This window comes from Coregonus clupeaformis, unplaced genomic scaffold (genome assembly GCF_020615455.1).
Source record: "Coregonus clupeaformis isolate EN_2021a unplaced genomic scaffold, ASM2061545v1 scaf0971, whole genome shotgun sequence".
In the NCBI taxonomy this organism is placed as follows: domain Eukaryota; kingdom Metazoa; phylum Chordata; class Actinopteri; order Salmoniformes; family Salmonidae; genus Coregonus; species Coregonus clupeaformis.
This window is the reverse complement of record NW_025534425.1, coordinates 56,379-75,000: the sequence shown is the minus strand read 5'-3', so window position 1 is coordinate 75,000 and position 18,622 is coordinate 56,379. Positions and strand designations below refer to the sequence as shown.

Genomic DNA, 18,622 nt, shown 5'->3' with positions numbered 1-18,622 from the left:
TGCACTGTATAGTTGACCCTAGCCTTGATTATTAGCTGAGTGATCAACGTCCCTTGGAAGGATGGCATTGTGAGACTACGTTTATATTAGCTGCGTGATCAACGTCCCTTGGAAGGATGGCATTGTGAGACTACGTTTACCCTCCACAGTTTTTTACAATGTCTGTAATCTTTAACCCCAAAAAAAGACAGTTCCCTGGTGAAGTATAGCCACGTCCTGTATCTTCCAACCCCTGTGTTTCCCAGGACACCGCCATGGACAGACCTGGAGAAGGTAGAGAACGGCTAGGAGGAGGTTCTTACTGTATTGTTATACTGTATCCTGTGTGTGTGTGTGTGTGTCTGTGTGTGTGTGTGTGTGTGTGTGTGTGTGTGTGTGTGTGTGTGTGTGTGTGTGTGTGTGTGTGTGTGTGTGTGTGTGTGTGTGTGTGTGTGTGTGTGTGTCTGTGTGTGTGTGTGTGTGTGTGTGTGTGTCTGTGTGTGTGTGTCTGTGTGTGTGTGTGTGTGTGTGTGTGTGTGTGTGTGTGTGTCTGTGTGTGTGTGTGTAGGACATCACCAGTGCGTGGACGGGCCTGGAGCAGGCAGAGAAGGGCTATGAGGAGTGGCTGATGAGTGAGACCAGGAGGCTGGAGCGTCTCAACCACCTGGCTGAGAAGTTCCAGATGAAGGCTGCCACCCACCAGGACTGGTCTGTAGGTCCGTCTGTTCTCTCTCTATTCCAGGGGTTCTCTGACCTCTCCTTGGGACCTCCAGACGTTTTCACGATTTAGTTGTTTTCCCTGAACTATCTCACCTGATTGACCTAGTGAAGGGCTTGACGATTAAGTCGACAAGTTGAATCAGGTGAGCTAGCTGTGGAATAGTTAAATACATGGAACGGCTGGGGGTCGGTTGGGGGTCGTTTGGGGGTCGGTTGGGGGTCGGCTGGAGGTCACAGAGAAGAGGTTTGAGAACCACTTCTCTATTGGGGCGGCACACAATTGGCCCAGCGTCGTCCAGGGTAGGGGAGGGAATGGCCAGCGTCGTCCAGGGTAGGGGAGGGAATGGCCCAGCGTCGTCCAGGGTAGGGGAGGGAATGGCCAGCGTCGTCCAGGGTAGGGGAGGGAATGGCCAGCGTCGTCCAGGGTAGGGGAGGGAATGGCCAGCGTCGTCCAGGGTAGGGGAGGGAATGGCCAGCGTCGTCCAGGGTAGGGGAGGGAATGGCCAGCGTCGTCCAGGGCAGGGGAGGGAATGGCCAGCGTCGTCCAGGGTAGGGGAGGGAATGGCCGGCGTCGTCCAGGGTAGGGGAGGGAATGGCCGGCAGGGATGTAGCTCAGTTGGTAGAGCATGGCGTTTGCAACGGTAGGGTTGTGGGTTCGATTCCCACGGGGGGCTAGTATGATTTTTTTTATTTATTTTTTATAAAATAAATGTATGCACTCACTAACTGCTCTGGATAAGAGCGTCTGCTAAATGACTAAAATTTAAATGTATTGAATTAGTCCAATATTCTGTACATGAACATCGCTCCAGCAGTACCATCCTGAGATGTCCTGTGCTCAAGATGGGAGACCATTTCCTGAATAAGGACAATAAAATAAACTGAACTGAATTGAGCAGATCTGTCTTTAGAAATGCACATAGATTATCTATCAAAATAGATCCATTCCTAATGGTGATCAGTGATTTTGATGATGTGTTTGTCTAGGTAAGGACAGTGTCCTGTCTCATAAGGACTACGAGTCCTGCTCTCTGACGGAGGTGAGAGCTCTGCTCCGGAAACATGAGGCTTTTGAGAGTGACCTGGCCGCTCACCAGGACAGAGTGGAACAGATCGCTGCCATCGCACAGGAGTTAAAGTAAGGGGGGGGAGGGAGTGGGGGGGTGGGGGGGTTGAGAGTGACCTGGCCGCTCACCAGGACAGACTGGAACAGATCGCTGCCATCGCACAGGAACTCAACTAGTCCCTGCCCCACATTTTCCCAGTCAGCCCACACCTAGCCCACAATCGGTTCACAGTCAGCCCACACCAAGCCCACAATCGGTCCACAGTCACCCCACAGTCAGCCCACACCTAGCCCACAATCGGTCCACAGTCACCCCACAGTCAGCCCACACCTAGCCCACAATCGGTCCACAGTCACCCCACAGTCAGCCCACACCTAGCCCACAATCGGTCCACAGTCACCCCACAGTCAGCCCACACCTAGCCCACAATCGGTCCACAGTCACCCCACAGTCAGCCCACACCTAGCCCACAATCGGTCCACAGTCACCCCACAGTCAGCCCACACCTAGCCCACAATCGGTCCACAGTCACCCTACAGTCAGCCCACACCTAGCCCACAATCGGTCCACAGTCACCCCACAAACCCGGGCCTACAGCTGGCCCACAGTCAGCACACAACCGGCCCAGGCTAATGTTATGTAGATTGACAGGTATTGCTGTTGTGGTTGTCAGTTCTGAGCAGGCAGTCAGTAGGAGGCTGATTCTCTGCTCCGCTTGTCTGGACTTCTGTTGTGCTGTATGGACTCCATCTAGTGGCTGAAGGCAGTCTGGGCAAGGCCACTGACAGACTGTAACCTACTGGCAGACACAGAATCCTCACTGTTGCTGCCAAAGTTCAACCACCCTAAAGGAAACATTTGCCCCTCGTGTAAACTCTTGTAAAGTTAAAAGCACCACCAACCAGTCCAGAGGTCAGTGTGTCTTTGCATTGAGAACAGTCCATTGTTCTAAATTTGGGTTTGAATGACACTGAACAGCACCTGCCAGTTTCCCTCTGCACCAGCACTGATTGTCCTGCCTGCCTGCCTGTGTGTGTGTGTGTGTGTGTGTGTGTGTGTGTGTGTGTGTGTGTGTGTGTGTGTGTGTGTGTGTGTGTGTGTGTGTGTGTGTGTGTATTTGTCCGTGTGTGTGTGCCCGTGTCCACCATTGTGTGTGTGCGTAGTTGGCAGATAGAGTTATGATGGGGTGATCCTCCTCACCTCTCCCCAGTCTCCTGTATATATTCACCTCTCTCTCTCTCTCTCTCTCTCTCTCTCTCTCTCTCTCTCTCTCTCTCTCTCTCTCTCTCTCTCTCTGTCTCTCTCTCTCTCTCTCTCTCTCTCTCTGTCTCTCTCTCTCTCTCTCTCTCTCTCTCTCCTGTCTCTCTGTCTCTCTCTCTCTCTCTCTCTCTCTCTCTCTCTCTCTCTCTCTCTCTCTCTCTCTCTCTCTCTCTCTCCCCAGTCCCCTGTATATATTCACCTCTCTCCCCAGTCCCCTGCCCTGCCAGCCTGTATATATATATATTCCCCCTGCCATTATTGGACAGCCCCTGTTCTAGAACGCGGGCCAACCTGTGTTCTTCACGTGTCACAGTTGAAGGACTCTGATGTCAGACCAGAGCAACCTCCTGTCACCACCTGTAGGCTGTGTTTGTTCTTTCCACTGACACTATTTGTGTTCATCTTGGTTCTTTCAAAAAAACACATCATTACACAAGGCATCACTTTTACTAAAATCATGTAAAATGCTAAATGTGAAGTGTCCCTTTAAATACACGTCGTCAGGAATCAGTAATGACATCTAAAGTCCTACTTTCCTGAATTCTGTTTGTAAATTTGTACAAACGTGGACTGAATTTTCCACAGGCTGTGTTGCAAGCCTGTCTGAGGGGAGATTCCCAACAGAGGTTAATATTGACTGAGATAACACTGTTAGTCCTTCTGCAGTACTAACTAAGGGATGACCTTTCACCTTCTTAAATGCTGTGATCCCATTGGCTGTTAGACACCAAATAAGATAAATGTCTATGACCCCCATGACTCAGATACATGGCAGTGAACTGACACACACACACACACACACACACACACACACACACACACACACACACACACACACACACACACACAGACACACACACACAGACACACACACAGACACACACACACACACACACACACACACAGACACACACACACACACACAGACACACACACAGACACACACACAGACACACACAGACACACACACAGACACACACACACACACACACACACACACACACACACACACACACACACACACACAGACAGACACACTCCCAGTTGTCCCCCTAGTGAGGTCTGTTGGCCACAGGAGTTTGGCTCTGTTCCCCACCACCTATATCCACTTCCTGCCTGGGAGGGTCTGGGCCCGGGAACACAATGGGACTGGTCACCTTCAGGTTCTCTCTCAGCCCCCTGCAATGTTCCTGGGTCATGTTCATTAGGCACCAAACTGAATAAACTACTTTGACCTCACCAATGAGAAAAGTTCATTTTTTCGTTTTCTGTTGCAAAATGTTTAAGAACGTTTTCCGTTGCATTCCCTATTGAACAACGACCCAGGTATCTCTGGGATACGTCTAGAGGGGGGGATCAGAGAGTCAGGAAATAGAAGAATGGTAGTGTATCGTTTGTTTAAGGGTTCACATCTCTACCGATCTATTCTGGTGTGTCTGTTAGAGACACAACACCCTGGAGAAATCTGTTCTGCTAATCTCTCTCTGTGTGTGTGTGTCTGTGTGTGTGTGTGTGTGTGTGTGTCTGTGTGTCTGTGTGTGTGTGTGTGTGTGTGTGTGTGTCTGTGTGTGTGTGTGTGTGTGTGTGTGTGTGTGTGTGTGTGTCTGTGTGTGTCTGTGTGTGTGTGTGTGTGTGTGTGTGTCTGTGTGTGTGTGTGTCTGTGTGTGTGTGTGTGTGTGTCTGTGTCTGTGTCTGTGTGTGTGTGTGTGTGTGTGTCTGTGTGTCTGTGTGTGTGTGTGTGTGTGTGTGTGTGTGTGTGTGTCTGTGTGTCTGTGTGTGTGTGTGTGTGTGTGTGTGTGTGTGTGTGTGTGTGTGTGTGTGTGTGTGTGTGTGTGTGTGTGTGTGTGTGGTCCAGCTGGATGTACAGCACTGTGACGCTAAGCAGTGGAAGCACAACTAGCAAAGAGAGAGATATTATCACTATCGCACCTCTTTACACTTTCTCTGATGTCTGGGACGTTTAGTTTTACGAGCGGAGGGAAGGATGGGAGCTACAGACATTGGTAGGAGGATACTGTAGCGTCAACGGCTGATTCTAAGTCATGTTGGCAATTGGACTTTGTTACTGTGAATTTCAAACAAACTGGGAGATTTCCTAGCGTAGTGGAAATGGCTGAGGTCACTATTAGTTATATACACGCCCCAGACAGTTTATTGGTACACCCATTTAGTACCGGCCAGGACAGCGGAGTCACTGACCCCCTTCCGGAGACACTTGAAACCCCACCTCTTTAAGGAATACCTGGGATAGTATAAAAGTAATCCTTCTACACCCCCCACCCCCATAAAAATATTAAATAAATAAATAAATAATAATACAATAATAAAATAATAATAATAATAATTTCTAAAAAAACAACAACAAAAACAAACAAAAAAAACACATATAATTATAAATAAACAACTAAAATAAAAATAAAACAACAATATATATATGAAACAAATGAAAATTAAAAACATACTCGAAAAAAAAAAATTACTATTTAAAATTTGAAATATAAAAAATATAACAAATATTTTTTTTAAATAAATAAAAATATAAAAATAAATATTGTAAAGTGGTTATCCCACTGGCTATCATAAGGTGAATGCACCAATTTGTAAGTCACTCTGGATAAGAGCGTCTGCTAAAGGACGTAATGACACTCCCGAGTGGCGCAGTGGTCTAAGGCGCTGCATCGCAGTGCTAGCTGTGCCACTAGAGATCCTGGTTCGAATCCAGGCTTTGCTGTAGCCGGCCGCAACCGGGAGACCAATGGGGCGGCGCACAATTGGTCCAGGATAGGGGAGGGAATGGCCGGCAGGGAGATAGCTCAGTTGGTAAAGCATGGCGTTTGCAACGCCAGGGTTGTGGGTTAGTTTCCCACGGGGGGTCAGTATAAATACAAATAAATAATGTGTGCACTAACTGTAAGTCGCTCTGGATAAGAGTGTCTGCTAAATGACGTTAAATATTAAAGAGTCTACGACTTTCAGAATGAAACTGATATGAGGTACATTATTAATAAATGTTAAACGATAAGAGATATCTAGATGTCTTTAGAGTTAATTCAGGAAACGGTAACTCGTTAAACAACTTTTCCCCTGGTGCCCCAAATTCCTAATGAGTTAATTGTTACATGATTAATTTAATCTAGTAATTATTCGACAAATAATAGTCACCACAATAATGAGAGTCACGTCACGACACACCATATCTCTTTCAACTATGCTGTGATGTTTAACATACAATTTTAATCTATCTAATCGAATAGAATCCACAGATTGCGAGTTGAAGAGAAATACTTTTACTAAAAGTATTAGTATATTAGTAACTGACTGACCAGGTCTCTCCAGAACTCCCAACAATGCTATTTCTAGGGTCGATTTTTGATGAATGTTATGCTTTTTGAGCCATTCCTGAACCTGAGACCAGAAGCAGGCTACCTGAGGGCAACACCAGAACAAATGGTCTGCAGAGCAGCGATGATGGTATGCCCCAAATATTCAACATGTTGTTGGTGGCAAGAATTCTGTACAATAATTTTTGTTCAAAAGCACGAAGTCTTGAATCTTGCATTGTTGTGTATATCAACTCATACACCCTGTGCGATGGAATCGGGAACATCAAAATTCTTGCACGATTCTTGCCATTCTCCTTCGACCTCTCTCATCACCAAGTAGTTTTTTCGCCCACAGAACTGCCGCTGACTGGATGTTTTTTGTTTGTCGCACCATTCAGGTCACTTGTTTTTCCCGTTCTAATGTTTAATCAAACAGTAACTGAATGCCTCGATGCCTGTTTTATTTAGTGCCGTGGAAATTACCACCAGGGTCTCAAAGTCAAACTTTGCTTATACTGATAGTGAGGATTCCTCCCAGGCACGATCAATCAGTCACTTGCACGAACCCAGTCAAATGGGTCAGTAGAAAAGTACAAGCATAACATTTTCCTTCACAATAGCAAGCCACGGCCACCTTGACTCACTGTCTGTAGGAGCGATACATTTTTGGTGACGGAGGGGGAGGGTGTACCTAATAAACTGTCCGGTGAGAGTAGCTCCAGGTGTATCCAACAGAATGTGAACTCTGTCTCGGTATGTCAGAGATCAAAGGTTATCTACATATGAAACACATCCAACAGCTATGTACTGTTGACTCACAAGCATGGCTCCACAAAGTCACAACGACGCACACTGTTAGCCTGCCTTTCAAATGGCACCCTATTCCCTATATAGCGCACTACTTTTGACCAGAGCACTCTCTCTCTCTCTCTCTCTCTCTCTCTCTCTCTCTCTCTCTCTCTCCTTCCTCTCTCTCTCTCTCTCTCTCTGTGTCCACAGTGAGCTGGACTACCATGCTGCCTCTGCCATCAACGAGCGCTGCCAGGGCATCTGTGACCAGTGGGACCAGCTGGGGACCCTCACCCAGAAGAGGAGGGAGAACCTGGAGGTACAGAATAGGGCTGGGTTCTTCTGGTGGGGGCTAGTGTAGGAGACAGAGGCCCTCTGGTGGGGGCTAGTGTAGGGGAGACAGAGGCCCTCTGGTGAAGGCTAATGGGGGAGTCAGAGGTCCTCTGGTGAAGGCTAATGGGGTGAGGATGCCCAGGTCTCACCCCACAAGCTGTAATCACCAGTAGTGATCTCCTGCTCCTGTGAATGTGTGAGGATGAAGCAAAGGGTCAGAGGGCCTAATCTGGTTCTAATCTGGTTCTAATCTGGTTCTAGTCTGGTTCTAATCTGCTGACCAAATATGCACTCAGATGATCAACACAGAAATCACAACTCATTACTCACTGTTCTGAATGACCAGGTTTCATGTCACAAATCAACAATAAACAGTGTTTAAGAGTAGTTCAAAACCACTTGGTCATGATATATTCATCATATTAACTGATCATTTGGCATTAATGGAATCCCATTTCCCTACCTTGGTGTCTCTCAGAGGACGGAGAAGCTACTGGAGACTATTGACCAGCTGTTCCTGGAGTTCTCTAAGAGGTCAGCTCCCTTTAACAACTGGATGGAAGGAGCCATGGAAGACCTGCAGGACATGTTCATAGTTCACACTGTGGATGACATCCAGGTAAAGACATGTTCATAGTTCACACTGTGGATGACATCCAGGTAAATACATATTCATAGTTCACACTGTGGATGACACCCAGGTAAAGACATGTTCATAGTTCACACTGTGCATAACATCCAGGTAAAGACATGTTCATAGTTCACACTATGGATGACATCCAGGTAAAGACATGTTCATAGTTCACACTGTGGATGACACCCAGGTAAAGACATGTTCATAGTTCACACTGTGGATGACACCCAGGTAAAGACATGTTCATAGTTCACACTGTGCATTACATCCAGGTAAAGACATGTTCATAGTTCACACTATGGATGACATCCAGGTAAAGACATGTTCATAGTTCACACTGTGGATGACATCCAGGTAAAGACATGTTCATAGTTCACACTGTGGATGACATCCAGGTAAAGACATGTTCATAGTTCACACTGTGGATGACATCCAGGTAAAGACATGTTCATAGTTCACACTGTGGATGACACCCAGGTAAAGACATGTTCATAGTTCACACTGTGGATGACATCCAGGTAAAGACATGTTCATAGTTCACACTGTGGATGACATCCAGGTAAAGACATGTTCATAGTTCACACTGTGGATGACATCCAGGTAATGACATGTTCATAGTTCACACTGTGGATGACATCCAGGTAAAGACATGTTCATAGTTCACACTGTGGATGACATCCAGGTAAAGACATGTTCATAGTTCACACTGTGGATGACACCCAGGTAAAGACATGTTCATAGTTCACACTGTGGATGACATCCAGGTAAAGACATGTTCATAGTTCACACTGTGGATGACATCCAGGTAAAGACATGTTCATAGTTCACACTGTGGATGACATCCAGGTAAAGACATGTTCATAGTTCACACTGTGGATGACATCCAGGTAAATACATATGCATAGTTCACACTGTGGATGACATCCAGGTGAGACGGATCTCTCTCTCTCTCTCTCTCTGTCTCTCTCTCTCTCTCTCTCTCTCTCTCTCTCTCTCTCTCTCTCCTCCTCTCTCCTCTCTCTCTCTCTCTCTCTCTCTCTCTCTCTCTCTCTCTCTCTCTCTCTCTCGTTTGCATGGTGCTGTGTTCCTTCCATTGTCTCATATCAGATAGCTCCATGGTGCTGTGTTCCTTCCATTGTCTCATATCAGATAGCTCCATGGTGCTGTGTTCCTTCCATGAGTCAGCACGATTGTCTACACTGTATTTATTTAAAGACATGTCATGTCAGAATGACGGATGACAACGCGGTTCCCCCCCCCGTAACTCTGTCTCCTCTCCACCTCGCTCCCCAGAGCCTGATCTCAGCCCATGACCAGTTCAAGGCCACCCTCCCAGAGGCTGACTGTGAGAGACAGGCCATTCTGAGCATCTACATGGAGGTACAGAAGATCGCCCAGAGCTACGGCATCTCTCCTGACCTCACCAACCCCTACAGTGACATCACACCAGCAGAGATAGGACTGAAATGGGACAAGGTAGCTACTAGCATCTCAAGGTCCCAAATGGCACCCGATTCCTTATATAGCGCACTGCTTTTGACCAGAGCCTTTTTGGGACGCAGACAATGTCTGTTTTTTGTGTGCGTTGTACTGTGAATCTTTGTGTTAAAGCTCTTCAATCTCGATCCTGGAGACCCCCTCAGGGTGTGCAGCAGGCTTTCATTACAGCACAGTGCTAATACACCCGATTCACTAATCAATGGCTTGATGATTCGCTGATTAGTTCAATCAGGGGTGTATGTGCTTGGCTTAGAACAAAAGCCCGGGGCCCAGTGGGATTGAAAAACCCTGTGTTAACTATAGACATAACCAGTTTCCCAGACACAGATTAAGCCCAGTCCTAAGACTAAAAAAAGCACTCAAATTAATATTCTGTGTTGGGGAAACCGTCCCACAGTGTGAACCAGATTCTGTAGTGTTAACCCTTCCTGTGCTGGTCGATCAGGTGAAGAAGCTGGTTCCCCAGAGAAACGGTGTTCTCCAAGAGGAGCTAGCTAGACAGCATGCCAACGAGCGTCTCAGACGACAGTTTGCTGCCCAGGCCAACATCATCGGACCGTGGATCCAGACCCGGATGGAGGTGAGACAGATACCTACCTACCTGTCCTGACCTTTGGTCACCTGGCATCTGTACAACAGGCGGCTGGTGGCACCTTAATTGGGGAGGACGGGCTCACCGTAGCGGCTAGAACGAAATGAATGGAATCAAACACATGGGTTCTATTCCATTCACTCCATTCCAGCCATTATTACGAGGTGTCCTCCCCTCACCTGCCTCCTGTGCTGTACACCTGTAGGGATCTGTACCTTCTAGGGTTGAGAGGATCAATTCCATTTCAATTCAGTCCGTTCAGGAAGTAAATATTGGAATTTGGAATTTCAGTTGACTTCCTGAATGGAGGTAATTGCAATGGAATTGACCCGAACCGAACCATAGCACCTAGGGCCCAAGCTGCATATTGAAAACCCACCAACCAACCAACTAAGCAACCATCCTGTTTTTAACAGATGCTAAACAGTGCCCTGCAGCTCAGGGGATGTTCTGAACAGAAACACAATGGCTACGTCCCAAATGGCTCCCTATCCCCATATATAGTGCACTACTTTAGACCAGATCCCTGTGGACCCTGGGCAAAGGCAGTGTGCACTATATATATAAAATATAGTGCAATTTGGGACGCATCCGATGGTGATGATCACCTTTTCTTTCTCCTCTCTCCAACCAGGAGATCGGTCGTAGTTCCGTTGACATCGGAGGTTCTCTGGAGGACCAGATGAGCCAGCTGAAGCAGTTCGAACAGGTCATCATCAACTACAAGTGCAACATCGACAAGCTAGAGGGAGACCACCAACACATCCAAGAGTTCCTCATCTTCGACAACAAGCACTCCAACTACACCATGGAGGTACGTGGCCTATTATATGGGGCTTGAACAGTTCAGAGATCATTCTCACAAATACAATGTTGGGATCTGTTTTATGATACCGTTGCCTCACTCCTCTTGGCCTAATGGTTAAGCTGGTATTTTTCCACGCGGGAAAACCGGGGTTCAGATCCCACCCTGTGACTTGGCTTTCGGCCTCGTGACCGGTAGACGGGGGTTCAGACCCCACCCTGTGACTTGGCCTTCAGCCTCCTCTCTCTCTCTCTCTCTCTCTCTCTCTCGCTGTCTCTCTGCAGCATATCCGTGTGGGTTGGGAGCAGCTGTTGACCACCATCGCTAGAACCATCAATGAGATCGAGACCCAGATTCTGACGCGGGACGCTAAGGGCATCAGCCAGCAACAGATGAACGAGTTCCGCCAGTCTTTCACTCACTTCGACAGGGTACTGTGTCTCTCTGTGTCTTTCCTCTAACCTTAACCTGCTGTGTCCCTCTGTGTCTTTCCAGTGTCCCTGACCCTAACCCACTTCGACAGGGTACTGTGTCTCTCTGTGTCTTTCCAGTGTCCCTGACCCTAACCCACTTCGACAGGGTGCTGTGTCCCTCTGTGTCTTTCCTCTAACCTTAACCTGCTGTGTCTCTCTGTGTCTTTCCAGTGTCCCTGACCCTAACCCACTTCGACAGGGTACTGTGTCCCTCTGTGTCCCTCTGTGTCTTTCCTCTAACCTTAACCTGCTGTGTCCCTCTGTGTCTTTCCAGTGTCCCTGACCCTAACCCACTTCGACAGGGTACTGTGTCTCTCTGTGTCTTTCCTCTAACCTTAACCTGCTGTGTCCCTCTGTGTCTTTCCAGTGTCCCTGACCCTAACCCACTTCGACAGGGTACTGTGTCCCTCTGTGTCTCTCTGTGTCTTTCCAGTGTCCCTGACCCTAACCCACTTCGACAGGGTTGTGTATCCCTCTGTGCCTCTCTGTGTCTTTCCAGTGTCCCTGACCCTAACCCACTTCGACAGGGTTGTGTATCCCTCTGTGCCTCTCTGTGTCTTTCCAGTGTCCCTGACCCTAACCCACTTCGACAGGGTACTGTGTCCCTCTGTGTCTCTCTGTGTCTTTCCAGTGTCCCTGACCCTAACCCACTTCGACAGGGTTGTGTATCCCTCTGTGTCTTAAGTGTCTCTGTCCTTTTCCTGTGTGGCGATGACATTTATATTTATTGTATCTAAGTCCAGGAATGTGACTTATCTAACTCAAGGCCTTGACCGCTTTTGGTTTGTAACTCACTTCTTAGTATTTTGTCAAATGTTTGTAATATTACGGGACGTTACAGATCAAAACACAATCCATGCTAATGACGTTCAGCTAATTAGCTCACGTTTACTGACACCATGGATCGTGTGTGTGTGTGTGTGTGTGTGTGTGTGTGTGTGTGTGTGTGTGTGTGTGTGTGTGTGTGTGTGTGTGTGTGTGTGTGTGTGTGTGTGTGTGTGTGTGTGTGTGTGTGTGTGTGTGTGTGTGTGTGTGTGTGTGTGTGTGTGTGCGCGCAGGTAGCTTAGTGGTTAAGAGCGTTGTGCCAGTAACCGAAAGGTCTCTGGTTCTAATCCCCGAGCCGACTAGGTGAAAAATCTGTCGATGTGCCCTTGAGCGAGGCACTTAACCCTAATTGCTCCCTGTAAATCGCTCTGGATAAACGTCGTCTGCTAAATGACTAAAATGTAAATGTGTTGGCTGTGTGGCTGCCTGCAGGACAGGTCTGGCAGACTGCCCTGTGAAGAGTTCAAAGCTTGCCTGGTCAGCCTGAGTGAGACATAACAACCAGGTACTGACCAAACCATGTGCACCTGTTACTAAACCCTGACTCCTCCCCCTGGCATGGCAGCAGTCACATGTTGTGTGCTAACTGCGCTAACACAAGCAGTAACACCACCATTCAGCACTAGTTATAATAATAGTAAAGTGACTTGTTCTCTGTAGGAGGTTAATGTTTGGTGTATATTGATCTCAAGGGGCTTCTCTCTAGACAGCTCAGCTCTCCACTTTACAATATTATAATATATTCAGGGTATGTATTCATTCAGCACTCCATATGGACAGGGGTGACCTGGTCCCAGATCAGCACTCCATATGGACAGGGGTGACCTGGTCCCAGATCAGCACTCCATATGGACAGGGGGTGACCTGGTCCCAGATCAGCACTCCATATGGACAGGGGTGACCTGGTCCCAGATCAGCACTCCATATGGACAGGGGTGACCTGGTCCCAGATCAGCACTCCATATGGACAGGGGTGACCTGGTCCCAGATCAGCACTCCATATGGACAGGGGTGACCTGGTCCCAGATCAGCACTCCATATGGACAGGGGTGACCTGGTCCCAGATCAGCACTCCATATGGACAGGGGGTGACCTGGTCCCAGATCAGCACTCCATATGGACAGGGTGACCTGGTCCCAGATCAGCACTCCATATGGACAGGGGTGACCTGGTCCCAGATCAGCACTCCATATGGACAGGGGGTGCCCTGGTCCCAGATCAGCACTCCATATGGACAGGGGGTGACCTGGTCCCAGATCAGCACTCCATATGGACAGGGGGTGACCTGGTCCCAGATCAGCACTCCATATGGACAGGGGTGACCTGGTCCTAGATCAGCACTCCATATGGACAGGGGTGACCTGGTCCCAGATCAGCACTCCATATGGACAGGGGGTGACCTGGTCCCAGATCAGCACTCCATATGGACAGGGGTGACCTGGTCCCAGATCAGCACTCCATATGGACAGGGGTGACCTGGTCCTAGATCAGCACTCCATATGGACAGGGGTGACCTGGTCCCAGATCAGCACTCCATATGGACAGGGGTGACCTGGTCCCAGATCAGCACTCCATATGGACAGGGGTGACCTGGTCCCAGATCAGCACTCCATATGGACAGGGGTGACCTGGTCCCAGATCAGCGCTCCTACTCTGAGAGGTTCCCTGAATACAGGCCCAGATGTGTATGTATAGTATTGTGTTGCTGTAGGTATCGCTGAAGGCAATATCTCTCTCTGTTAGAGAAACAATGGCATGGTGTTATCACAGGCCCTCCTCTCATCAAAGACACTGAATGAATGATCTTCTCTCTCTCTCTCTCTGTTCTTTGTCTTGTGCTTCTTGTCACTGTCTGTCTGCCTGCCTGTCTGCCTGCCTGCCTGCCTGCCTGTCTGTCTGTCTGTCTGTCTGTCTGTCTGTCTGCCTGTCTGCCTGTCTGTCTGCCTGTCTGTCTGTCTGTCTGTCTGTCTGTCTGTCTGTCTGTCTGTCCGTCTGTCTGTCTGTCTGCCTGTCCGTTTGTCTGTCTGTCTGACCATCTATCTGTCTGTTGTCTCCTCTATTCCTCTCCTTGTCATATCCACTCTCCCCCTCTCCCCCCTCCCTCCCCACACCTCTCCTTGTCATATCCACACTGGACTCTCTCACCCTGTACCCCCATCCTCCATCCCCTGTCATTGGCCATGTGGCTTGGTCTGTCTCTCCATTGCCCTCTCTCCTCCCCTCCTCCTCTACCTCCTCCTCCTCTCCTCCTTCTCCACCTCTCCACTCTCTCTCCTCTACCTCTACCTCTACACTCCCCCTCCTCTCCACTCCCCCCTCCTCTCCACACTCCCTCCTCCTCCTCCTCCTCTCCTCTCCACTCCCCCTCCTCTCCACACTCCCTCCTCCTCTCCACTCCTCCACCACCTCTCCACCCCCTTCCCTACCTCCTCCTCTCCACTCCCCCTCCTCCTCTCCACTCCCCCTCCTCCTCTCCACCCCCTTCCCTACCTCCTCCTCTCCTCCCCTCCTCCTCTCCACTCCCCTCCTCCTCTCCACTCCCCCACTCCTCTCCACACTCCCTCCTTCTCCTTCTCCTCCTCCTCCTCCTCCTCCACCACCTCTTCACTCCCCCCTCCTCTCCACTCCCCTCTCCTCTCCACTCCCCCTCCTCCTCTCCACCCCCTTCCCTACCTCCTCCTCCTCCTCTCCACTCCCCCTCCTCCTCCCCCTCCTCCTCCACCTCTCCACTCCTCTTCCTCCTCCCCCTCATCCTCCTCCTCCTCTCCCACCCTGCAGAAGAAGAAAGGAGGCATGGAAACGGATGACTTCAGAGCATGTCTGATCTCCATGGGCTACGATCTGGTAAATACATAGAATGAGCTGTCATAAGAGTGTCATAAGAGTGTCATAAGAGTGTCATAAGACTGTCATAAGACTGTCATAAGAGTGTCATAAGAATCTAAAGGCCTCACACGATCATTCTGACAAAACGTCCTCACTGTTAAGTAACCTATCTTTAATAGTGAGTACATTTTGTCAGAATTATCAATATTAGCTTTTCACAATGATGGCCAGGAATCATTGTGAAACTGTTGATCATGGTCCAAAATGCCCCCAGATATGCTGACTATTGGTGATGTGGTCTTTATCTTCCAGGGTCACTCAGTGGCTGCTCTGTCTCAAACCACTCCCTATTTACCACCTCTGATCAGGGCTCATAGAGCTCATGGGGACCATAGGGACCATAGGGCTCTGTTAAAAAGTAGTGCACTACATAGGGGATAGGCTGCCATTTGTGATGCAGCCACTAGAGAGAACAGCTGTCATTCATGCCCTCTTATCATGAGACAATACAGGCTCTTATTAATAATGGCAGAATCACCCCCAGTCACTTATACTGCTACAAGACCATGGTGCTTGCCTACGGAGCTGTGAGGGGAACGGCACCTCCGTACCTTCAGGCTCTGATCAGTCCCTACACCCAAATGAGGGCATTGCGTTCATCCACCTCTGGCCTGCTGGCTCCCCTTCCTCTGCGGAAGCATAGTTCCCGCTCAGCCCAGTCAAAACTGTTCGCTGCTCTGGCACCCCAATGGTGGAACAAGCTCCCTCACGACGCCAGGACAGCGGAGTCACTCACCACCTTCCGGAGACACTTGAAACCCCACCTCTTTAAGGAATACCTGGGATAGGATAAAGTAATCCTTCTACCCCCCCCCTTACCCCAACCCAAACCCCAACCCCAAAACTAAAAAACTAAAAATAAATAAATAAATATATATAAAAAATAAAATAAAAAACGTAAAGTGGTTATCCCACTGGCTATAAGGTGAATGCACCTATTTGTAAGTCGCTCTGGATAAGAGCGTCTGCTAAATGACGTAAATGTAAATGTAATACTGTAGATAATGATACAACACCATGTCTCTCTCTCTCTCTGTTCCCCAAGCCATCACAATGACACCACACCACACATAGGGAATCCCATGATGTATGCCAGGGATGTAAATGAAGGTGTATTCTTTTTAGGTTGGTCACAAGGCCTTTGTCCTGTTACGTTTAATATGGAAGCGCTCTTGGAACATTCACTGGTCTCTCTCTGCAGTGCACAGACAACACCCTATTGCCCGTACACTGACCTACTCTGTTGACCAGAGCACACAGGCCCTTGGTCAACACTAGTGCACTCTGTTGACCAGAGCACATAGGGCCCTTGGTCAACACTAGTGCACTGTAAAGGGACTAGGGTGCCATTTGGGACACAGACAGGCCATTGCTGATCCCTACTCTGACCTGCTAATCAAACATAACCCTTAACAGGGTTGGACATGAGTAATGTATCAAACATAACCCTTAACAGGGTTGGACATGAGTAATGTATCAAACATAACCCTTCACCAGGTTGGACATGACTAGCACAGCTATCTCATCTGTCTGTTAATCACAACCTGATTGACTCAATGTTAGCCTGGTTCCAGATCTGTTTGTTACGTCACCTGACAATGACCATAGGAATTGGCAAGACAGCAACAACAGATCTGGGACCTGGCTAAATCAATGTGGCTGTTGTAATAAAGTAGCCTGATTATACTATGCTCTGTGATTTGTAGGGAGAGTCTGAGTTTGCCCGCATCATGTCTCTAGTGGATCCCAACGGGTCCAACAAGGTGACCTTCCAGTCCTTCGTTGACTTCATGACTAGAGAGACGTCCGACTCAGACACCTCAGAGCAGGTCCTGGCCTCCTTCAAGATCCTGGCTGCTGATAAGGTGGGGAGTGGTGGTTCTCTCTGTCTCATTCACTTGCTTTCTCTCTCACTCTTTGTTTTATCTGTCTCGCGCACGCTTACTTTCTCGCATGCTTTCTCTTTCTCTCTCTCTCTCTTTCTCTCTCTCTCTCTCTCTTTCTCTCTCTCTCTCTCTTTCTCTTTCTCTCTCTCTCTCTCTCTCTTTCTCTTTATCTCTCTCTCTCTCTCTCTCTCTCTCTCTCTCTCTGTCTGTCTTTATCTAGTCAAGTCATGTCACAATGGTATTTAAAGTTTATTTTACAATGTCATCTCAAATGTGGTCACTAATGTCTCTCTGTTGTATCCTTTCCATAGCCCTTCATCCTGCTGGAGGAGCTGCGTAGAGAGCTGCCCCCAGAGCAGGCAGAATACTGTATCGCCAGGATGCCCCTCTACAATGGGCCTGATGGGGTCCCAGGGGCCCTGGACTACAGTGCCTTCTCCACTGCCCTCTATGGGGAGAGCGACCTCTAGCGTCACAACCCCGGAACTGCACCCTGACCTGTTATCAGTCGCTCCCACTTTGTCCCCACACATTTACATCTAAACAGATACATATTTTTGACCGGTACTAAAGGAATTTAAATGTTTGAGAAATACAAAAGCATTTTAAAGCAGTTTCATGAGTGTCATTTCTAAAGAGTAGGGAGAAATATTTATTTCAAAGGACTGAGCAGGATTCATTCACTAGATTTTAAAAATGATGATGCAATAAATGTGAAATTACATGTAATTCGCATAAAAATAATTTACACATAAGAGGAACTTACACATAAGAAGCGCTACTGAGTTATTTACTAGTCACCTGTGGAGAACTAAAGATATGAATTTATGAGAAGCTTGTATTGTATGAGTGCTTGCACTGTTCTAAATTATTACATAAAAAAACAGGGGATGTTTTTGCCTCCCCTGTTCAGAGCCTAAAATGAATGGAAAAAGGACCCAGTATGTTAACAGCCTGGTCCCAGATCTGTTTGGGCTCTGGCCTACTACATTGTCAATCCAATGTCTGGCAAGACAGTTCCATAAGGAGTTGGCAAGAGAGCATAAACAGACTGGCACCCAGGCTACATTATCATTCACCCAGGCTACATTATCATTCACCCAGGCTATATTATCATTCACCCAGGCTACATTATCATTCACCCAGGCTACATTATCATTCACCCAGGCTACATGATCATTCACCCAGTCTACATGATCATTCACCCAGGCTACATGATCATTCACCCAGGCTACATTATAATTAACCCAGTCTACATTATCATTCACCCAGTCTACATGATCATTCACCCAGGCTACATTATCATTCACCCAGGCTACATTATAATTCACCCAGGCTACATTATCATTCGCCCAGGTTACATTATCATTCACCCAGTCTACATTATCATTCGCCCAGGCTACATTATAATTCACCCAGGCTACATTATCATTCACAAAGGCTACATTATACTTCATTTCACCCAGGCTACATTATCATTCACCCAGTCTACATTATAATTCACCCAGGCTACATTATCATTCACCCAGGCTACATGATCATTCACCCAG

General features: G+C 48.0%; 1 protein-coding gene across 1 annotated transcript in view; it reads left to right on the top strand.

Moving 5' to 3' along the window:
• Positions 1-17,685, top strand: part of LOC121578461 (alpha-actinin-2) — a 52,933-nt gene extending 35,248 nt beyond the window's left edge. The window contains exons 11-21 of the mRNA XM_045217224.1: positions 548-695; positions 1,687-1,837; positions 7,349-7,457; positions 7,950-8,090; positions 9,399-9,581; positions 10,051-10,185; positions 10,832-11,011; positions 11,287-11,433; positions 15,079-15,144; positions 16,893-17,051; positions 17,384-17,685. Of these exons, the coding sequence (XP_045073159.1) occupies positions 548-695; positions 1,687-1,837; positions 7,349-7,457; positions 7,950-8,090; positions 9,399-9,581; positions 10,051-10,185; positions 10,832-11,011; positions 11,287-11,433; positions 15,079-15,144; positions 16,893-17,051; positions 17,384-17,542 (1,578 nt within the window). The 3' untranslated portion in view covers positions 17,543-17,685. The remainder of the gene's footprint in view (positions 1-547; positions 696-1,686; positions 1,838-7,348; positions 7,458-7,949; positions 8,091-9,398; positions 9,582-10,050; positions 10,186-10,831; positions 11,012-11,286; positions 11,434-15,078; positions 15,145-16,892; positions 17,052-17,383) is intronic.
• Positions 17,686-18,622: the final 937 nt, after the last annotated feature.